A 23,910-nucleotide genomic window follows, 5' to 3' on the forward strand; every position below is an offset into this window, starting at 1 on the left:
TGGACATTTGCTAACACTTGTGCTGAGGCACTGTGAATATGAGGGATGCACTTAAAGTATGTATCATGTCCTGTACATGCACTGCACACCTCACTTCATCTACAGTTCTGGAAGAATTCTGGTTATCCTATTTCTGAAGACTACGGTAAAGAAGTTAAGCCTCTAAATTATATTTCCCATTTAACTCTTGACTTGTCGTATGAGTAAGCACTTACCTGAAAATAAGGATGTCAGTGAAATGGCCTTGTTTGTTTTGTTCTGTTTTTAAATCTATGCACAATGAGTTACCAAGAAGATCCTGAACGTAGAGTGTGATTGGCCTAGTTAGATGCTATGGGCTTAATATTAGCAAAAGTAAAATGAGGCTTCCTGCTCCCTGTCAGAAACAGTGACAGAGAAAGCTACAAAGCTACATTTTTTCTCACTAGCATAGCAGGCGACTAGCAAAGAGCCTCTGCAAGGAACGTGACGTCCTGGAGATTCTCCAAAAGCTAAAAAGTTGGCCTGTGTATGAACCCTAAGAAGAGTAGGTGGAGCTGTCTTAGAAACCATGCTGGGCTGCATAAGAACTCAGAATGAATTGGGTGGTGGTTTTGATTAATAAAATAATGAAGCAGACCTCCATCCCCTAAAAGCAGTGAACAGTGGGGAATCTACCCTTATTACTTCCATTCTCCTGAAAATAGCAGTAAGAGAGGAAAGAAATATCTTTAAAAGATGCATAGTCAGAGCAAACCCCTGATTGCTAATCAGCCACATCCTCTCCCTTTCCTTCTGGAGAATATGGACCATCAATTTCCCCATAAGATGAAGGGGAGGCAAAGCAATAGTTTAGCATCCTATGCATTATCTCTCTTTTTATGATTACAAATAGAGCACTTATGTTCACTGACCCATATCTCATACCAGACATCAGTAGCCAGGTCCAGATTTAGGTTATTGTTCCAGCACTGGATTAGGCCATGCGATCAGAATCGAATTTATCTAATATGATCACTTGATTGTGACATTTCTTATTGGCACTGTATGTATGCACAGACGAAGCTTGAAGACATAAAACACACACTCTTGAGCCCCAAAAGAACAGTTGGTGCTTTTACAATGAGCTTCAGAAAGGTTGAGGAGACGCTCTCTATTGGGTTTAATTAAGCTGTCCTTTTGCTTGCAAGTTTTAAAGGGAAAAGCTAGTTTGCTCCCCATGTGGCTTTCCCAAACTCTTTCAGATGTAGCTGTAAGCTTAAATGACCCTCAGTCCTGCAGCATATCAACTTGATGTGTATAATTGATTGCTAAACATTTTTTACAGCCTGTTAAATGGTAAGCCTAAAAAAAAAGTAATATATAAATGTTGATTAAAGTGCTTTTGTACAGAGGGGTCAGAGACATTAGCAAGTTAAAAAGAAAGTGTGAGCTCTGCTGTGGTACTTCTAACCTGTACGCTTTATTTCGCATAATTGATCCCACATGTCTACTCTAAGGTTTTTTTGTCAGGTTTCAAACTGCAAATATTAAAATGTGTTTAGAATAGTAAAGGACACTATGCAGAATGCTCAGCTATGTAGATTGCTGGTATTATAATGGCAATGATTATAAAAGGAATAATTTAAATAACCACAGTAGCTTGTAATTGTTTGGTAAGGTAGGAGAAAAAAAATCAAGGTGTAAAACCCCAGAGTAACAGTAAATCTGAAATGGATTAAGATAGACATTCAAATGATAATTGCCGGTAATTTTGTTTTCATTGTAATTTGTGGTGGTTTTTTTTAATAACTGACATAAGGCATAATGTATTTTTCAGGGTTCTGTGATAACGAGTCAACAAATGGAATCTGTCACAAAATATTTGCAGCTTCTGTTAGTGAGAAAGGTATGATGCCGTTAAAGTACAGACTGAAAAAGGTTCTGAGTGTACATCCATGAGGTTGTTGGCTTAATAACATAATGACTGGGTATCTGCAAAAGAAAAATTTTTTTATCCATTTGTAAAAAAGCAAATAATAAATCCTCAATGCTTGTTTGGGAAACAAAGCCTCAGGAGATTAATAAGCATAACTTTTTAATATCAATATGATATTCTAGCTTTTTTTCTTTACATCATTAGTGGTGCTAAAGAAAAGATGTAACTTGCTAGAGTTGCCCTGCCAAGGTAGTTATCTATGAAATTCCCAGGGTTAGAAGAATAGTTTGGTCATTACTATTTCTCTGCCAAATGTGCCAGTTAATGCTAGTTGTAGAAAACGTTCACTATGAATTGTACACAGACGCACCTCAGAGTGAATATAAACTAAGAGCTTTGTATATATCGTTGACCATCTAACGCACAAAAGCAAGTTTTAGTCTGTACCAATTCAAGCAGGATCTTAAACAGTCATTTAGGGGTGAAAAATTCAATGTTTCATGTACAGAGGTCCTGAACTACCCCCTTCCTCTACATAGGTTGGTTTGCTTTTCCTAAAAAAGGATAAATGGAGAAGCTTTATTTTCTTGAATTCTTTGTAATAGATTTAAACATAATTTAATTTAATTCTCTGTAATGTGGTAGTTCAATTCTTATTTTCATAAATACGAAATTTCAAAGGGATATTTTATATTTGCATCTATTCTATTGGAAACAGAATATTTGTCTGGATGGTAAACTCTAGCAGGTGTTTGGTGATTTTTTTTTTATTAAAGTAACAAAATTATTTTAATTCTAAATATCACCTGCTAAAGAAATGTGTCACTTCTAAGAGTGAGATACTAAAGTGAAGTGATTTATTTAAAAAGTTGCTGAAGAAGATGGAATTCACTTTTGAGATTTTAGATTAATTTATTTTTCATGTAATCTGAAACTATAAATTTTACTAACATAACCTTAATGTTATCTTGGTTCTCCCGTTTACTTGTAAATAGGATCAGTACTCTTAATGCTGTATGGAATTTTTAAACTTTTATTTTTATTTTTTTTAAAGAGAATACAAAATGGATTTAATTAAAAATAAATCAGTCATTATTAGGGTCCTACTTCTAAAATGTTTCAAGCATGTCACAACTTTTCAGCTGCACAGGACAATATGAGTTAGCTAAAATGGATTTAGAATCAAAACTGGACAAACGCTCCAAGCGATAAATCCTCTTGTAGTGGTAAAATGATAAAGAAAGTGACAAGAGGAAATGAGTAAAGAATATCTCTCTTAATAGGAAGAGAGGTATGTTTTATGTTTGAAATTTTGCAGAAAATTATCAGTAAGACCTTTTTTATTTTTTTTTTTTACTGCACAGTATCTTGTTTACACAAAATTAGCTGTGTGCCTGACTTTAACTTGAAAGCTATGTAACTTGGACAAAATATTTTTGGAATAAGTTTTATTTAAGACAACAGAACAACACTGAAGTTAGAAACATGTTTGTGTCTTTTTTTCATGACTAGCCCATGTCTATTCTCTATGAAATTGATGTCAAAAAAGTATTATATATTTTCAGTGGGAAATAGAAGGCTGCCCTCTACTATCCTTGTCAGGACGTCGTATCCCTTTAATCATACTTTTCATTTCAGTACATTGAAATTTCCGTTACCAAGGACAACATCATAAATAAAAGTGTTTGTGAAATTTTTACCTGCAGCTTCCTAACTTTGTGCATTAAGCATGAGACTAGCAGAGAGGTGGTCAAATGTGAAAATTTATAATCATTTATTACGTACGGCTGAAGCGAGAAGGGAATAAAAGCGTGAAGGCATACATCTATAAACTGGAGCAGAAAAGCTTAAATGAAAAGTAAAGTGAATTTCTGTGTCTTGTCATAAAGTAATGAGAAGCTAGAGCTTTATTCATAGCAACCCAAGATGCATTTACTCTCAATCTAGCTTTAGCAGTAAATGCTTCCCTGATGTATTGCTTCGGACTTACAAAGAAATATTTGTGCTCTACATAATAGTATAGTTAGGAGAATTACTGCATGGCTGAAGAGATTCTATAAAGGTTTATAGCTGGTGGTGTTACTGTAATTTAATCACAATGTAGCTAATGTAGTACTTTAATATCACAGGTTACTTTTTTATTTACCATTTATTAGTAACTGACAGTCAATCATCACCACATCATAAACAAATCACGCAGGATTCTATAGGAACCCTGAAATACCACAGCGGATGCACTGTAGCTCTTACATGTGCTCCATAATGAGCTAAACATCAAATTATTTTTTAACGGAGTAATCATGTAAGTCGGGCTTCTTGTTTTCAGTCCATCAGCCAAAGAAAATGTTTCCTGTCATGAATACAATTAGTGTTGCATATTGTGCATACATGTGTGAGGTAAAGCGCCGATCCATTACAGCAAGGCTATAGAATGTCGTCAAAAATATGAAGAAGACTCAGGCAAAACACACTGTGCACAGGAATTGGCACAAATTGATGAATGACTTTATACAAACCAAGAATTATGCCCTCTTAATTTCAGCCACCTTCTTGTTAGGATCACTCTGCTTTGTAAATTGAGAAAGTGAATGTAGCTAGTAAACATAGTAGAGTCCATCCAGTGCTCGAGGCACTGAAATCTCAACATATTTTTTGTGATAAGATCGATTTATATAATTTTTTCGTTATTGTCCTTTTTTAGATGCGCTGTAGGATTGACTTCCCCCAGTTTTGTGTTTGTGATTGGCTTTTAGTACAGAATCACAGCATTGCATCTGAAGTTGCTCGTGTTAGCAAAATTAAATGCTGGTTGGAACTTCAAAAGTATTCCCTATTCAGACTGAAAACTGTGGTTCTCCCAAGACCCTAAAGACACTGTGGTCTTTTAATTGCAAACAAAATCTTTGTTAGTTTTTCAGTACTCTCTGCCCATAGGAGAATGACTAGTAACCAACATCAGACTGCTATGTTGATTAATATGTAGTAGTAATAAGCACACAAAGATGTATGTTCGTAGGCTATTAGTGCATGTCCGGGGTACACTGTAAGGAAACAGCCTGAAGACCAAGGGCCTCCAATCACTTGAAAGGTTTGCCAATAAGTCTAGTAACGCACACCCTGGCATGGCTTATTGCTATTAGAATATCTGTTTTTAAATTAAGATATCACGCAATCTACCCTTTCATGGTGAAAATTACTTCCAAGAAGAAAAATGTAAAATATTTGGAGGAGTTAGGTGAAAAAAAGCCTGCTTTGCTATCAGATAGATTAGAATATGAAATTTCCTCTTCCATTCAGCATTGCATTGTTTGTGTCTGCAGGTTCTCCAGACTAACTGGACATTTCCAAGTATTAAATCTGATGTAAAAGGAATGCTGTTGATTTTACTTTTCTTAACTGACTAACTTAAAAAACAAAACCAAACCCCTCACGTTGTTGTTAGAAGACCCTGCAAGTATGGTTTTCCCTAAAATTACTGTACAAATCTTTCAGGTCATAGTAAACTCTAGAGTCTATTTACATATTTATTGACCCTTTGAGTTTTTCAAAGGGAACCCGAATCACTATGGTCTGCCCTTGTAGTTAGCTCAAATAAATTGAAAGTTGTGCCGTGCACAGGGTACTGAATCTTTAAACATAGAATTACTAGTAATACATTAAAAAAATACCATAAAGAAACGCACTAGTAGAAAATGGTAATCCTTTCTGTCTCAATCTTCCTTTTTGCTTTTCAGTGGTTGTCTGTCTACAGCCACTTTCAGTCCTTCCTCCAGTGGTCAGCAACAATCTGATTTAAATCACACTGCACAGAGATCAATTAGTTTTTAGACATTTGGTGGTATTCTAGCTGTGGTTGAACATTTTAAGGGCATTTTCTGGTTAGATTAACAATGGATTGAATTGCAGACACCAACCTCTATTTTGGAAGGAGGATTTAATACCACACGTATTCTATTAATACCTTCTTTGTGCAGACATGTTATTCATAGCCTATAACGAATCTCAAAAGTGGTAGAACCATTGTTTCTTTTCACAGTTATCTTTTAAGAATTATTCTACTGGCTAGGTTTGGGACTAATTTTCTGGCATTTAGCCCATCTGTTCTAATCTATTTATCGCACCTGTCTGAGCAGCCTGATACAGTCTCCTACTTCTCACTTCTCTGCTCCTCTTCTTGTTTGACTCTTTCCTTTCCTCTTGTTCTCCTTACCTTTCCTCACAGACCTTCTGATAATGTTGCCCCCATGTTGCTTTGCATCTCATCTGGAGTGGCTGCTTTCCCTTTATTGCTAACGTGTGTAATGTTAAGAAGGTTGAAACGATGAGGTGAGTGGGAAGGCTGGCATGAAAATGTTCCATGATAGTTACAGATAGTCAATAAGAACTGAAAGAGGTGGTGCAAAGGAAAGTGAGATGATTCTTTGGAATATAAAACTTAAATGACTGCTATTCATAAAGTATGTTGTTAGACCACTTTGTCTCATCTGCGAACTAATGTGGAAATAGACATTACTTTTTTTTTTTCCTTACCATCTTAAATTTGCTTAACTGAATTATGAATTATTTAGTGCCGGGCAGAAATGAAAACTCAGTTCAACAGAAATGATGCATGAATTTACATCCATTTTTCAGACTGGTTTTATCAGAAAGAACCTTGAAAATATGGGGGCTTTTTAGATGTAAATAATTTGCTTTAATATGCTCATCATTTTAAAATCCACCATTTAAAAATATACTTTTGTGAAGTCTTTACAAACTCCAAAAAGAAGACAAATGAAATTTAAATCCTTCTTTCTTTTTTTTTCCTTACACTCACGCACACCACCACACCCAATTCCGTGTTTTTGTTTATCTTTCCATGAAAACTGAGAACACATGCATTTTGTGTCAGCCCTGAAGTAGCAATTAATTTCAGTGCCTATTTTCAGACTGTGATTGAAAAATCAATTAATTATACACTCCCACAGTTAAATGGGCTTTGCTGTAAAGTAAAGTGCTGCAAGTTCTTTTTATTAATTATACCTGAGATACTGGTTTATATTTAGTGTTTCTCAAATTTTTTCTAAAGGTCAACTACCATCATCAGCCGAGCAGTTTAAGACTTCATTGTGTAGTATGCAGGAAAATTGTGAAGATTCCTTCAAAGCGTGTAAGCACAGTGGTTTTTACTCTAACTACAACAATGACTGAAAGCAAAATTTCAAAGGCATATTTGGTACCCAACATACAGTATAAATACAAATAGTCAAAATAGCTTGATTATGCATAAGCAATCTGAACCCATCGTGGCTTTCAGAATCATGTGGCAGTGCTGGCTCATAAAACAACTCAAATTGTAAACTGAACATATTTGCTACGGAACAATCAAGAGAACGTAAACATGACCTTTGGAAACTATTTTCACATTAACATCTTTAGACTTAGAATAAATTTCTAAGTTTCTCTCTCAAAACAATGTAGTGTACATTTGACACCTGGATCTTTGGTTCGGAAACATCTGGCTTTTTCCCTTTTTATCTGGATTATTATCCTTTGGAAAATATAAATTGGAAGTTACAAAACTAATATTTGTAACTTTTTTCATTTTATTATGAAAACCAGACCCTGTATTGCAAGCAAGGATTAAAATATGGAAAAACAGGCAGGGGAAAAAAACCCCACAACCTGTTTCTGGGTAGTTGCTCATTCTGCTAACAGTTTTGGATCCACAAACATAATATAAGTAAGTTAATATATGGTTTTGAATCTAATAGTGTATTACCATGGGCCCATCGAAGATTTCCCAAATCTGCAACAGTAGTTATTGTCTAACTCATTTTGAAATCAGTACAACTGAGATGTCTGAAGACCTCTGCAAATCTGGACCGAAGTGATTATTATCTCTCACAGAAACTCAGAACCAATAGAAATGTGTGATGACTGGTAAGAGGTAGCATTCACATAGTTTCTGATAACAGGAGTTTTTATGAACATGTTTTACATTTGTTTTTAAGGCAGTTATTCTTGCATCAACAACAGGGCAACGGTCATATCTGAAAGGCTACAGACAGAGTGATCTCCCTCTGATATTAAAAGGTGAGTATTATTCAAGAGAAGGATTTCACTGACCTAGCACTGGAGGACCTACAGACAGCACTGAGGGCTGTCTTGTCTTTATGTCTTTTTCTAATCATTCAAGAAGGAGTTTGTACCAATAACTGTACTGTTGTGTGCTAAGACCCTTCTCTGTACTTAGGCAAAACTCCCATTTGAAAGCCCAAAAGGGCTTCTGCTAAAAGAGGAGGGCAGCATCAGGAATGTGAAGCAAGAGGAAAAGATGTATTTGGAACAAGGCCTCAAATACTGTGTTTCTTTTATAGTGTATCTCCACATCTAATCCAAACAGAACTGAGCTGATGTGAAAAATTGGGAGGAGAGGATGTGGCAAAACTGTACAGTCACATAATAAGGAGATTAGCTCTGTGGGAAATAGTGTCTATCATTAATTCATCTGACTGGAGAGAATTTAGATAGAAAGCTTTTATGAGGTGTTTTTCTTTTTTTTTAGGCTAGTAATGAAATCTAGGATGAACAGCACTCCATCTAGAATGCGTGAAGTATGTGTGTATCTTGACATGTTAAAGGAGTATTTTAAGCTATATAGATTCTGTCTAGAGTTATAGCTTTAAAAAACCCAAACACATTCAATGATTAATCATGAGTCGTTATCGTACAGTTTTTGTTATGGTAAAATAAGAATGCTTAGGACAGAGTCTGAGCAGCTGTCCTAAATCCCTTCAAATCTGTGGAAAAGATCCTGTTGGTTTGAATAAGCAACACTCAGGTGTTTTTTAGCCATTGCCTGAAGGTTTATCGGGCTCTGCCTATTACTTTTAAGAAGCCCAAGAAAAGAAATTTAGAAAAGCGGATACTGCATTCAGTATAGTGAACCGAATTTCTCCTGGGGTCTACAGATTCAGGGAAGCTGTAACCTTAGGCTCTAAATTACTATACAGCAAAAAGGAGGGCAATACACAGTAGCTTCCAGCATGTGTCTCAGCCTTGGGATCTTTTGCAATACCTGTACCTGTTTGTGTATATAAGGTGGAGAAATACCTGCAAACATAAACTTGTAAATGACAGTAATACCAGGAGTACACTCTGACTGTATTCTAGCTTTCTCATAGAGATCTTACAGTGATTCTTACAGAATAATCTGCACTGTTGTAATTCTAAAGGTCTAATTTCTTAAGAGACAGATTTTTCTCCCCTCTACTCACATTTAACAATATTGTAGTGCCTGTCAATGACTAAATTGGCTAACCGTGTTGTGAGACGCTAGTAAATGTAAGGAATATAGAATTGAGCTTAATGTGGTCTGAATAAACATTTTTTGTACCACACAACATGTTACAAACGGGCTTTGTGCTTATTTGTGCTAACCTTTTTTGAGTGGAGCAAACCAATGTTTACAATGAGAATATAGCACAAATTTTTTTTCAATAGGAAAGGTTTTAAAGAGATGTTATTGTTTTAAAGAGCGTGGATTAATTTTTTGAGTGAAATATAATCCATTTCCCTGTATGCTCCATAGCTCAGGAACAGTACTTGGAGAAATTTTTATAAACTGTGAAAGCACGGTTTAACAACAGAGAAAGTCATCTCTGAGCTGATGGCAAGCACGAAGAATAAATGGCAGCTGGAAGAAGTTACAGGCTGGTAAAAGTAAGCAGGTAGAATGAAATTTGCAGTTCTTTCCTAACAGGCAGTATTCTAAGTACAATGTTGTATAGAAAGACACTTTTTGTACAGTGGTTGAATCATGCAATAGCATAGCAAGACCAAGCTCTGAGTACATGCTAGGTTTTTTTCAAACTACTTTGTGTGTATGTGTGTGAGCAACAGACTACCGAAAAAAAAAAACAGACAGAAGCATGACAGTCTCCTCTCTCTCTGTGCCTGGAGCTGTATCTATCTTCAGACTTTTGACGTAAATCATGATGGTGTGATTATAGTAACTAATTTGATCAGAAAAAAAGATCCTCTTTAAAGACAGGTGGAAAAAAGGACCTGATCACCTCAAAAAATAGATCAACACAGGCTTATCTAGGTGCTCCAATAGGATCTTGGTAAGGTGGTTAAAAAAACCTGTCAGATGATGTACTTAAGTCACGCCAGAAATTTGCTATATCTGCCATATGATAGCTTATTCTGACACCTAAACAGCCTATCCTTGCTTAAGTAGAGAGGCGGACAGATGCCTTCTGTAAGTCCCTCCCTACGTTGTTTTTTTTTTAAAAAACATTAAAATTTCCTATCATTCTAAACGTACCTTTGTGCGGAGAGGTTATTGCTGACTTTATCTAAAACAAACTTTGGGGTAGGCTTACATTTGGCAACACGGAATGCTAATTTGCTAAGGCTGTGGAGAATCTGAGCTGCTCTTTTGATATATTAGTGTGGTGGGTTGACCCTGGCTGGACACCAGGTGCCCACCAAAGTTGCTCTATCACTCCCCTCCTCAGCTGGACAGGGGGAGAGAAAATATAACAAAAGTCTCGTGGGTTGAGATAAGGACGGAGATCCCTCAGCAATTACAGTCATGGGCAAAACAGACTCAACTTGGGGAAATTAATTTAATTTATTACCAATCCAATCAGAGTAGGGTAATGAGAATTAAAAAAAAAATCTTAAAAACACCTTCCTCCCACCCCTCCCTTCTTTCTAGGTTAAACTTTACTCCCAATTTCTCTACCTCCTCCCTGCAAGCAGCACAGGGGGATGGGAACGGGGGTTGTTGTCAGTTCATCACATGTTGTTTCTGCCACTCCTTCCTCCTCAGGGGGAGGAGGACTCACTCTTCCCCTTCTCCAGTGTGGGGTGCCTCTCACAGGAGACAATCCTTCATGAACTTCTCCAACGTGAGTCCTTCCCATGGGCTGCAGTTCTTCATGAACTGCTCCAGTGCGGGTCCCTTCCATGGGGTGCAGTCCTTCAGGAGCAGACTGCTCCAGCAGGGGTCCCCCACAGGGTCACAAGTCCTGCCAGCAAACCTGCTCCAGCATGGGCTCCTCTCTCCACAGGTCCTGTCAGGAGCCCACTCTAGCACAGGATTCCCATGGGATCACAGTCTCCTTCAGGCATCCACCTGCTCTGGCACAGGGTCCTCCACAGGCTGCAGGTGGATATCTGCCCCTCTGTTAACTTCCATGGGCTGCAGGGGGACAGCCTACCTCACTGTGGTCTTCACCACGGGCTGCAGGGGAATCTCTGCTCCACGGCCTCCTTCTTCACTGACCTCGGTGTCTGCAGAGTTGTTTCTCTCACATATTCTCACTCCTCTCTTCAGCTGCAGTTCTGCGGGGTTTTTTTCCCCCTTCTTAAATATGTTATCCCAGAGGTGCTACCACTGTCGCTGATGGGCTTGGCCATGGCCTGCAGCAGGTCCGTCTTGGAGCTGGCTGGCACTGGTTCTATTGGACATGGGGGAAGTTTCTAGCAGGTTCTCACAGAAGCCACCCCTTTATCCACCCTGCTACTAAACCCTTGTCATACAAACACAATACAACTAGATCCCCGTTATTCTACTGCACATATTAAATATAATTTCACCTAAAATTTCCTATGTGGCTCTTTAGCAGCATGTGTTTGAGAAGGAAAGGTGCTATAGCACCCCTGGTAACCAAGGTGGGGTTTTTTTGTCATTAAGCACTAAAAATTATTACAGTACGCCACTCATCTGGCTAGAATCAGATTTTTTTCAACTGTTGCTGCTACTTTCCTTAAAAGCGGTTGATCCAGTCATTGTCACTTTTTGAATCATCAACATTTCTATGGATAAAAGACAGACTTTCTGTTGCAGGCTATTTGTTGATATCATTTTCATTATGGGATAGATATGTCTTTGTGGCAATGTGTACAGAACAAAGCCTGAAAAACTGTTTGTGTACTTCATTTCTTGCAGAGGTTCTTGGTGTGCAATCCAGAGTCCCCATCTCCACTTCACCTCCCATTAATGGGAGTATCTTTCTAACATGGCTCTGAACTAAGGAAGTATCATCTGCTCTATATGCAACTGAAGCAAAGAGGAATTAATCTCCAAGGCCGTACCAAAGAAGGTTTTACAGGGTGGGTTGCTGATTTGCTCCAGGGCCTTTGCTATGACGGTTTATTACTACCAAATTTCTGAGGATCTGTTAATTTGGTAGCATTACAAAATTTCTGCTTGTTTTTTTGTTGGTTTTTTTTTTATCTTCTAGTTTTTATAGGCAGAAGTTTGAATCAAAGTCACGTCGTCTTCTCCTGTTTGCTAAGTCTGCAAGTACTAATTTAAGTGATAACTACAAGAGCTGAAGTAGTTGCTTGTGGGACAGTGACTGAAATTTCAGAACAGTACTCTTTCAAATGTCAAACTTATTAGCTGTTGAAGTAAAGATTTCTAACTTCATCTATGGTAGAAAAATACTGTAATTTTGGAATTTGCTATCCTTTGCATTAACCCTGATGTTGTATGACAAAAGTTTTCTGAGGCTTATAGATTCTAGTACCGGACTGGATTTAAAACTAACAGTAAATCCCTAATCTATTCTTGCCAAGGCAATTTTTAATTCTTTTAGCATTACAGGAAGTCTGCTTCTGTGAGCAAAATGAGTTCTACTTGCAATCTACAGTTTGTATTGCCGCAATACAGTTACCTTTTAACTTACGAAAAAAATAATCAGAATTAATTCAGTATAGCTGCACATGATCATCTATCTTTCTCTCAACCATATAGCAGAAAATTTCTTGCAACACAAACTTTTTCAGTGATGGAAATTAAGTTCGTCCTAGAGGCATTCTTTAAAATACTGAATTGTTTTTATTAGGTATTAATTTACTTATTTATGAATATTTATATATTTAGAATGTATTTAATATAATGTATTTAATTGATTTTTAATTCTTCTACCATTCTTCTAGATAGTGTTTACATGCATGTTTTGCTAATATGGTTTTATTTAATTGACCTTTTGAGGTACTCCAGCATGGATTTTAGTAGTTGAGAATTCTTAAAAATACTTTTCAGTTATATCAAACAAACGAAAGGATCAAAGGCTTAAAAATTAACAGGAGAAGGACGAAGTAATTCCATGTACTTGAAAATGGGTATGTTGAAAAAGTGCTGAAATTCGAAATATTAAAACTATCAGTGTAATATTCTCCACCGCACCAAAAGAAATTTGTAATTTATTGTTTAATGAATGAAATATGCTGTCTACAAATAGAAGCTTTTAGGAAATGTCAAATAGTAACAGATTGAGACACAAATGTTAAAGTCAGGGAAAGACACTTCTGGTGAAAGAATTGCCGTGCAGGTTTTTGTTGCCCTAAAGCAGAATGAACTTCTGATAAGAGCGTCAACTTTCAGTGGTACCACCCAAACTGGAACAGATCCTGACAAACTTGCTAAAGATTAGAACTGTCCATAGACTGATTTATTCAAGATAGCAAGGACAATTCTGTTAAGGCCCGCCATATTTAAAAGCTGAGCAATCCATTTACGCCCTGCACGGAGTGACAAATAGAACTGTAATTAAGCACGTGGCAGTTCTGCTCTTCAGTCTCCAAAAGGCAGGATTCTGACTCAGCTGAAGGCTTTTAACTTGTAGTTGATGTCTACCAAGAATATGCCCTACTTCTTGATGAGACTTGAAAAATGACAAGTGTGCTTGTAAATTCTGTTTTCTCTACACTTGGCCAATTTTTCTGTCTAGAAACCTTTAACCTTTTCAAGGTGTAGATGGCTTTATTCTCTCTTTGTATGCTACTGTGGTTACAGTTCCTCTGGCTGTTCACATGTGCTATTGGAACATAAAGGAAAAATACAAATGTGCCTTTTATGCTTCTTAATGAAGGATATATATTTATGTTTTTTTTTTTAATCCCAACAGATTAAAACATAACAGATAAAAAGTCCTGGATAAAATTACTAGCTTGGTCACAACACTGCTTAATTCCCAGAAGCCAAAGAACATCTGACTAGCCTGAGCAACTGAAGGGTCGAGGCAGCCACTCACGGAACCACACTGTGGGTAACACCACGGCCCACTGAGAAACAGAGAAGCTCTTATTTTTTGCAATTAATGAGCTAAAGAAACTGAACTATCAATTATGTAAGACCATATTATTTTTAAAATTCCAAACCACCTGAGGATCTTTACCTCATTATTTTGATCTCAGACGGACCACAAACCATCCTGTACACATAATTGTTGATGACAGTGTTGTGGGGAAAATTACCCCTCATTGTCAGTTGTGGGTGCCAAGACCTTGTAATTCATTGCAAGCAATAAGTAAAATCCTTGTTGGGCTGATTCTATTAGCATAATTTATTGATGTTAAAAGAAAAAACTCCCCCCCACCACAATGATAAAACAAAACAAACCAAAAAACTCCCAGAGGTCTACAAGAAGAATTAAGATAAGAATGCCCGCAGCACTTCATATCTCTAATAGTTAAACATTTAAACGAGCTGATATCAAGCTCAAGAAAAGCAAAAACTTGGCATGCCAATTTAAGATCTGGAATCTTTAATAATTTGTTCTGAATTTTCTGTAGGATTACTGTATATCCAAACCTAAGTAACTAACTAGTTTGTCTACCTGTGTGATTATAGGAGATTCGTAGAGTTCAGAAAAGACTGAGAAGCAATTAAAAACATTATTTGTGCATTTCTCAGTTAAAAAGAAAGCATTTGGAAGTCTTGAATGTATATATTACTTTTTTTAGGCTTAATACCGTAGAAAACAATATTGTTTGGACTGACAGTTTTGGCAAGACTTTTCACTCATGAAAATACCTGAATAACAAGCAGTGTGTGATTTTAGTCACTATTCTGGAAGCAGCCCGAGAAAGGAATTTTATCCTTGATCTTAATATCAGCTGATTATTCTCTGCTTCTTACTATGGCACCTACCCATTCCACCCTCTTGCCCAGGAGGGAAATCCCTGAAAACCTGAGAACTTGAAATGGAGATAGGAGGAAACAAAAGTGTACACTTTACACCTCCTCTGTTTTTTCCTGTATGTATAAAGCAGGCCCTGATCGGATTCATAAATAAAAATCCTTACATTATTTACGTATTTTTACACTATTTATATTTGTATGGTTAGCATTAACACTAAAGGCTGTCACTGACAGCTTTCAGTATTATCAAAACCTTCATGATTCTTTGAAAGCTTTGTACTAAGGGACTTTTTTTACAAGGATTTTCACAGAACATTCAATTACCAAATACCTGTGATGCTGCTTATTTGCTGTATGTTAGTAATTTGATTAATCAGCTGCCAGCTGCCTGTGTTCAATGCAATCATGATGTGCTCATCTTATTTCCTATAACTTCAATATTTAGTTTTATATCTCAGATAAAAATAATTCTATTTCTGGTCTTCTATTTTTCACAGGCAAAATGCAGATTGCAGATGACGCTGTGAAAGGACTCAGAATGGCCCACTAACACTACCTTTAGAGAGGTAACTGGGAATTTATTCTACAAATAAATTTGCATGTGAGTAATTCACTTATCTGAGTTGTCAAGCTGCTGGATTCTGATTATTCACAAGGAGCATGATGTAATTGTGGGATATTTCACATGAAGGCACATTCAAAAATTTAGATGTCTATTTTTAGAATCTTTTAACCATTGAGGTCATTAATATAATCTGTAAAATAACTGAAAGGAAGTATTGGATTTGGGCTTTTTTTGAAAAACTAAACAAAAGAAATGATGCAAAAACACTGTCTCTCCCAAGGATTTTATGCTGGCATGGGGTAATCCATGGAAATATTACATATGAATGATATCTTCTATTACTGCCTGCCTAATAACACAGTGATTTTGCTGATGAGCAAATCCAGAATTAATCCAGCTGTCTTTAAGTAATTTGATTGGATTAAAAAGATGTAATTTCTTTGTTACTCAAATGTTTATTTTCAGAAAATATTTTCTGTCTCAAAGTGAAGGTTTTTTTCTTGATATATGCAAGGGACCAGCTTAAATATTAATACTACAATATAACGTTGTTTTACAAATAAATGTAAAAATAGGTTATAAGCACATGGTGAATCTGAGTTACAGCAGCATTTTCTTAGGAAACTTTTGCGTTTTATTTCCATTTGCTATCCTGTTCTTCCTAGTAATTTGCCTGTAGTTTTCAGGATCCTGTCTGCAGATTGCAAGAATCAGTAACATCTTGCACCGTTAATTTAGACTCTGGAAACACATCCTTCAATAAGGTGAAAATGCTCGGAGAAACTCACTGAAGTGAGTGTTTTGTTTGTTTTTAGCTTGTTTTGTCTAATAGACCAATTTGAAGCGAGCTGTTAAAAGAACTTTGATAAATCATGTATACTATTTGCTTACTTGCATTACTTCTTTTTTCTGTCCTCGTACATCTCTTACTTTGTTCCAGTTTAAAATTCTGAAATAATTAAGTGGGGTGTATACATTTGTCAATATATATGCAAGAATATATTTTTAGTGTAGAATTCAGTAATATGTGTTTTCCCAATTTCAGTTTAAAAAACCAACAACAGAAGTAGAGATGTTTGCTCTTTCTCAGTTTGCTTTAGCATCTTCATGTTTTCACTTCATTGTTTTTTTTTAATTTATTCTGCGATTTTGTTCAGAGGACCATTCAAATATAAAATTAATTTTTCTAATTAATGTTTTAGATCCTTTGATGCTAAGTGTTTAGTTGCCAAACAGTGGAATACCACAAACACTGTGGGGATGCACTCCCACGTTATCAAATAAATGCTCAAGGTACAGCTTATAATGCTGAAAAATAGAAAAATAAATTGACCTTGATGAAGTGTGTCTTCTTTTGTCTGTTCCCAGGAAAGTTTATTTCAGGTATTTCTACTGCTGAAATGATTAGAGTTAACAGCTTTTTCCCTCCATTTTATTTTACAGGGTCTCTTCATCTTCCTGATATATGGGGTGTACAACACAGAGGTAAGTCTGCTTGGAGTATCTCAAGGCTGACAGAGTGAATGAGAGAAATGACAGGTTTCTTATCTTGATAACTGAGGGACAAAGTTGGCTTTCCATATGAGTGTCCTACTGCCCTTCATGCTTGGACTAGCTTATATGCATCCCAGCTTACCATTAAACACAGACACCCTGAATAAAGGGACAGACTCATTTCTCATAGGCATTGACTAATATTTTACCGCTGCTTTAAGTTTTTTGAATTCCTGGTCTTTCTTTTAACACTTAGCTAAACCTGACAGTCCTAAACTTTCATAATTCAATTTACATTTTAAAAATTAACTGTTAGTTTACACGCTATTTAAAGGAAACTACTTGAATTATAAAAGGAACAAGTTTTACTTACTTGACTTCAGAATTTTCTTGGCTATCAAAATTGCATCAAATTAAATTTTGTACATCAATTAGGTATTTTGAAGATTTTAAAATCTGAGCCAAGGCTTCGTACCAGTTAGGCCTATGGAAAGTACTTGATCTTTAAATTCTGAACTGTCATAAGGGGATATATTTTTGATACATAAAGCATAAAAATCATAAGGAATTATCCACCTTATTACTGCCATTATGTTAATGATAAAAATTGGTGTTAATATGTTCAATTCCAAGTTTTTAAGATAAGGTTTAAATTTTAATAGAATTTTGAATTCAGTAGTAGAACCCTATAGAAATAGAAAAAGCTTTCAAAGTCAATAGTTAGAAATGAAGGAGAATTCTATTCAGATTTTATTAGCATCCAAGGGGCTGTACTCTATTAGAAAAATAATGAAAAAGGTCTCCTGATTGCTTTCGCAAAAAAAAAAGCTATTTCAAAATAATGAAACTTTTGTTTCGTTTCTGTTGTAAGGATAAATTATTTCAGTACATGCAACTTAACAATGAGCTTTTTTATTAGCGTGGACTTTGTTGTAACAGTGGGCCAAAGCATCCTGTACTCGGGGTCCGCTGCTCGCAGGGGAGGTGGCAAGCTGGTGGCTTGGTGTCCTGGCAGCTGGTGGCCAGTGGCACAGCTGATGGGCCAGTGCTGTGCTCTCAGCTGGCCAGAGGCCGAATGGTGGGGACCTGCTCCCAGCATGCAGGCGGCGAGGATTTCCAACGGAGTGCGGAAACCGTGTGTGTAAAATACACCCGATAGGTAGGTCAGATTAAAATATTCTTTCTTCTTGGTAGTGTCTCACTTCTGGGAGTAGCTTCATTAACTCTGTGGCGTTAGGTGCAACTGATGTCATTGTTTTGAGATAGAGTGGCATATTTTGAGATAAAGCACAGTATTTTTGAAAGCTGGAGGGGGAATTTTTAGTAGGGCATGTGGTAACAGATGAGGGGTAATGGTTTTAAACTGAAAGAGGGTAGATTTAGAATAGATATTAGGAAGAAATTCTTTCCTGTGAGGGTGGTGAGGCACTGGAACAGGTTGCCCAGGGAAGTTGTGGATGCCCCATCCCTGGAAGTGTTCAAGGCCAGGCTGGATGGGGCTTTGAGCAGCCTGGTCTAGTGGGAGGTGTCCCTGCCCAGGGCAGGGGGTTGGAACTGGAGGGTCTTTACGGCCCCTTCCAACCCGAACCATTCTTTGATTCTACGTCTGTTGCTACTTTTGACTTTGTTAAAAATGTTGAATTTCAGCATCTCTGTAACTGCACCTTTTAATAACAGCAAATACTTTTGCTAAGCCTGCGGCCGCTGCGTACTTTACGCGCTTCGTACAGACTGCGGCGGGCCACTCACGTTAGCGCAGGTGAAGCTGCACCTGCGAATTTACCGTACGTGGGTCCCCCTGCAGCGGGAGGGGGCGGCGTCCGCCCGGTCCCGTTAGCCGGGCGGCGGCGGGGCCGGTACCGCCCGTTGCCCGTGGGCGCCGCAGGAAGGTGTCGCTCGCTCTCATTCTCGGTACCGCGGCGGCGAGTCTAACGCGCCCGTTCGGCTCCGTCTCCTCCTCCCGGGCGGCCGCGGGGCCCGGCCCCTCCGCGGCGGCGCCCACCAACATGGCCCCTCCGCCCCCCGCTCCCCACCGCCCCACGCGAGCGCGGCCCGTCGCGCCTGCGCGCTGCCCGCCCGCTGTCGGCCCGGCCGGCCGGGCCCGTACCCAGCCTGCCCCGCGCCGCGCATGTGCAGTGCGGGGCGCAGGGGCTGCTAATTCCATTGTGGAGCGGACGCGGCGTTATTTTTAACTGGAGGCGGCGGCGGCGGCGGGAGCCGTAAGTGCAGCCCGGGCCGGGGGCCGCCCGTCGGCGCGGTGTGGGGGTGGCGGCGATGCGCCCGGGCGGCGGCTGCTGGGCCGCCGCGGGAGCCAGGCGCTGAGCGGGCGCCCGCCCAGCGAGGCAGCGAGCGGTGTCCGGCGGGCGGGCGGGCGGCGGGTCCCGCAGCCCCCTCTGGGCCGCGCCTCCTCTCCGGCCCGCCTTCCCGGGGGATGAAACTCGGCAGCGGCTTCCTCGGCGGCGGCGGCAGCAAGAGGGCGGCGGCCATGGAGCCCACCTTTCCCCCCGGCATGGTTATGTTCAACCACCGCCTGCCCCCGGTCACCAGCTTCACCCGGGCGGCCGCGCCCCCCCCGGCGGCCCAGCACCCCCCGCAGTGCGTGTTACCTCCGGCCTCCGCCGCCGCTTCCTCCACGGCGGCGGCCGAGCCCCCGGCGCCTCCTCCTCCCCCTCAGGACATGACTTTCAAGAAGGAGCCGGCGGGGGCTTTCCCCTCCGCTCCCTCCTCCTCGCAGAGGAGCCCCTGGGGCTTTTTGCAGTCCCTGGTGAGCATCAAGCAAGAGAAGCCCAGCGAGCAGGAGGAGGAGGAGCAGCAGCAGCCGCAGCACCATCACCACTACGGGGGACTCTTCGGGGGCGCCGGGGAGGAGAGGCCCCCTGGCCTGGGGAGCAGCAGCGGGGAAGGAGCCGGCCAGAGCGTGATTCAGGACCTCAGCCTTCTTCACCACCTGCACCAGCATCCCCACCGAGACCTGTTACTGAGTGGCAGAGGCGAGGGCGCCCCTGGGAGCTCGGGTGAGCCAAAGCACGATGCCCAGGTCAAGAAGGCAAAGAGGCCAAAGCCAGAAACTCAGGGAATCAAAGCCAAGCGGAAGCCAAGTGCTTCATCCAAACCCCCCCTGGTGGGAGATGGGGAAGGTGCCATTGCGTCCCCCAGCCAGAAACCTCATGTCTGCGAACACTGCAGCGCTGCCTTCAGGAGTTCCTATCACTTGCGCAGACATGTGCTCATTCACACTGGGGAGAGGCCTTTCCAGTGCAGCCAGTGCAGCATGGGTTTCATCCAGAAGTACTTGCTGCAGAGACACGAGAAGATCCACAGTAGGGAGAAGCCTTTTGGGTGCGACCAGTGTAGTATGAAGTTCATCCAGAAGTACCACATGGAAAGACACAAGAGGACGCATAGCGGAGAAAAGCCATACAAATGTGATACTTGTCAGCAGTATTTTTCAAGGACTGATAGACTGTTGAAGCACAGGAGAACATGTGGTGAAGCCATAGGTAAAGCAGGTGCTGGAATGGAGCCCGGATCGTCAAATAACATGGGTAGCTTGGCTGCGTTGTCTCAGGGAAACACAAGTTCCTCAAGGAGAAAAAGTAAAACAAAAAGTATATCCACTGAAAACAAAGGAAACAAGTGTAGCAGCAAAGTAACCGAATCTCAAGTTACAAGTAATGTGGCCATGCCAAATTATGCAGTTGATATTCCTATTGTGTCTTCCAGTGGTGGTCTAGTTGGCACAGGCGTAGAAGAACTTCAGAAAAAGGTGCCAAAATTGGTCTTGAAAAAAGGAAGCAGAAAACAGGCAGACAAAAATTACCTTAATTTTGTATCACCACTGCCAGACATTTTGGGGCAAAAACCACTCTCTGGGAAACAGAGTGGCTCTCTAGGCCTAGTAGCCAATACCGGTGTAGAAACTATTGGCCTTCTCCAAAGTACAGGTGGTAAACCAGGTCAAATAAGTAGCAATTATGATGATGCCATGCAGTTTTCAAAGAAAAGAAGATATCTACAAACTGCAAGCAGTAACAGTGCCTTTTCAATTAATGTCGGACACATGACTTCCCAGCAGTCCGTCATCCAGTCTGCAGGTGTTAGTGTTATGGATAACGAAGCTCCATTATCTCTTATTGATTCAGCCTCTTTGAACAGTGAAATAAAGTCTTGCCACGACAAGTCTGGTATTCCCGATGAAGTCTTACAGAGCCTTTTGGACCAGTACTCTCACAAATCAGAAGGCCAGAAAGAAGATCCTTTCAGTATAACTGAACAGCGTGTGGACTTGCACACCTCAGGAGAACATTCAGAGATGGTTCAAGAAGAAAATTTGAGCCCTAACTCTCAAACAGTTTCAAATGATAAGGCAAGCATGTTGCAAGAATACTCCAAATACCTCCAACAAGCCTTTGAAAGAACAACCAATAGCACTGGTTTTGCTTTTGGACCCAGCTTCCAATTTGTTAGCTTGTCTTCTACTCTCCATAACCACACTCTGTTTCAAGACAAACAGATATACACTACATCTCCGCTTGAGTGTGGCTTCAGCCAATCTGTTACCTCAGTATTGCCAACTGCGTTGCCAAAACCTCCGTTTGGGATGTTGCTTGGATCTCAGCCAGGCTTTTATTTGTCTGCTTTGGAGGCTACGCATCAACAGTTGACTCCTTCTCAAGAGCTGGATGATCTCATTGATCCGCAGAAAAACTTAGAGACTTCATCTAACTACCAGTCGACGTCTCAGAAACTGACTGGCCAGAAGGAACAGAAAAACTTAGAATCCTCAACGAGCTTTCAGATCCCATCTCAGGAGTTAACTAGCCAGATAGACCCTCAGAAGGACATAGAGCCTAGAGCAACCTACCAGATCGAGAACTTTGCACAAGCGTTTGGTTCTCAGTTTAAGTCGGGCAGCAGGGTGCCAATGACTTTTATCACTAACTCTAATGGAGAAGTGGACCATAGGGTAAGGACTTCAGTGTCAGATTTCTCAGGGTATACAAATATGATGTCTGATGTAAGTGAGCCATGTAGTACACGAGTAAAAACCCCAACCAGCCAGAGTTACAGGTAAGGTCCTGACTGTCACCAGGCTGTGGGGTCTTCTTAATGTAATTTTGTTTTACTTTGACAACACTGCCATTGGAATGTTTCTACACGGTCCTATTCAGAATAATGTAACATGCCCTTTCAATGCAAGTTTTCATATTTAGTTTATTTTGTTAGTGTGATTTTTTTTTTAGATCTGTTTATTATGGTTTTTAATCAAAAATCAATAGATTAAAATAGTGTTTTTGTTCAAGTGACAATTTTTAGCAATCAAATTTACATTATATAGAACGTCAGGGAATAGCCCAAAAGTTTAAAATGCAAAAAATTAACTTTGTTCCTAGGACTAAGGTTTATTCTAATTGCTTTACTCTCAGGAAAGTGTAATGAAGCGTGGGAATTCTATGCACCACTAGTGTATTGGAACTTCCAATTTACAGATAGTGACAAATATATCTCAGCTTTTTGAGGAAGGGATCTATGACATTTCAAATTGCTGTTTCTTATGTCTGGGCTGATCTGAAAGAATTTTGCTACCTAAATCTCATTGCTGTTAAAGTACTCTTGTTCTTCCAGGTGATGCTCGTTCCAGGCAGGTGGAGCAAATATTCTTGGGTCTGTACCAAGAGCCCAGAGTGGTAGCTTTAATATAAACAATAATGTCCCCAGAACTCCTCTGTAAGACTGTAATTCCGTAAAGAGATTCTGTTGACACAAACCATGAGAACAAAACGTGTGCGTCTGGTTCATGTCACGAGAACCCCAACTTGAAACTACAGTCGTAATCCAGATATGCTTTTGGGATACATTTTTTATTATACGTGGTTCAAAAAAAGTCAGTCTCTTGCTCTTCCCCTTTTCCACATTCTCTTAAGTGTAGAAGGTTCCTTCTCTTTTGTTGTGCTCCCAATTCCTCTGGACTTGATCTTGTTTCTCCCCCCCCTTAATTTACACCTTTTTATTCCCCCCCTGCTTTCCTACTCACTCTCTCACCCCAATTTAATAGCTAGTATTTAAAAAGATTTACATTCCAGAAAGTGCATATCTTCTTGTGTACTTTCTGATGTCTTATGACATCAGATTAAGAACAACGAACACCCACATGTTTTAGAATTATGTCAAGGTTTCCATGTACGGTAAGAAATAATATACTCCCAATTGTACATACGAAGGCCCCTGTCCTGCATCAGGATCAGCTAACGTGAACCCCTGTCCCAGCAGCGTACCAGTGGTGTCACTGGAGCTCTGTCCGGATGCAGAGGTTTGCCGCAGTTGAGCGTTGCAGGCTTGTAGGGCCTAAGGCTGCAATTCCATCAAAGGTTTCTGGTGATGGCATCAACTGCAAAAGTAGAACTTGAGTGGCTTGTTAATATCAACAGAACTTTTCTTTGGAATTATTGCCTTACTTTATGTATATTTTGTGGTACATTATTTATTATATGTGAATCCTGATTAATGCCTGTGGAGCCACGGAAACCTGCTAGAAATACTGGTGGCCATTCAAAGCTGCTGAAAGGCAGTGGCACTGCTCTGAACCACTTTTTGCAAATGTATTTTTTGATTAGTTTTTTAATGTAATTTTGGTGATGTTTATGCTGATGGTTTTTTATGTACTCTTGGTGATGTTTCAGTCTTACGTACTTTTCTGGTGTCAGGAAAGTACCAGTGGTTGTTTGCAGTCTTATTGTGTAATCAGCCTATTACAGGCTTCCATGTATAATAAAGTTATTAACATTGTGCAAGTGTAAAACACTTCTGTTATGAAAGTGGTGTATTATTAAATGAATTGTTACAAAAATCCTGGGTAATTTCTCCCCTTGTCCCTCACCACTAAAAACTGAAACCTGAGCCCATTTGTTAATCTCTTTTACTAGGTGAACTGCCTTTTTTTTTTTTCTTACTAATCTAGAATTTGTTCTCATAGAATCCATGTAACTCCATTAACTTTTTCTTTATACTCGATTATGTATTTCACCCTAT

The 23,910-nt window shown here is 39.5% G+C and overlaps 1 protein-coding gene across 1 annotated transcript; it reads left to right on the plus strand.

Annotated features, from left to right (window-relative positions):
- Nucleotides 1-19,024: 19,024 nt before the first annotated feature.
- On the plus strand, nt 19,025-23,667 carry ZNF281 (zinc finger protein 281). The gene has a single exon (XM_063344778.1). The coding sequence runs from the start codon at nt 19,313-19,315 to the stop codon at nt 21,953-21,955; it is 2,643 nt and encodes an 880-aa protein (XP_063200848.1). The 5' UTR covers nt 19,025-19,312; the 3' UTR covers nt 21,956-23,667.
- Nucleotides 23,668-23,910: the final 243 nt, after the last annotated feature.

This window comes from Chroicocephalus ridibundus, chromosome 8 (assembly GCF_963924245.1).
Source record: "Chroicocephalus ridibundus chromosome 8, bChrRid1.1, whole genome shotgun sequence".
Taxonomy (NCBI): domain Eukaryota; kingdom Metazoa; phylum Chordata; class Aves; order Charadriiformes; family Laridae; genus Chroicocephalus; species Chroicocephalus ridibundus.

What these genes read in the sequence shown, in the direction of transcription:
- ZNF281 (XM_063344778.1), top strand. Translation starts at nt 19,313, where the DNA reads ATGAAACTCGGCAGCGGCTTCCTCGGCGGCGGCGGCAGCAAGAGGGCG.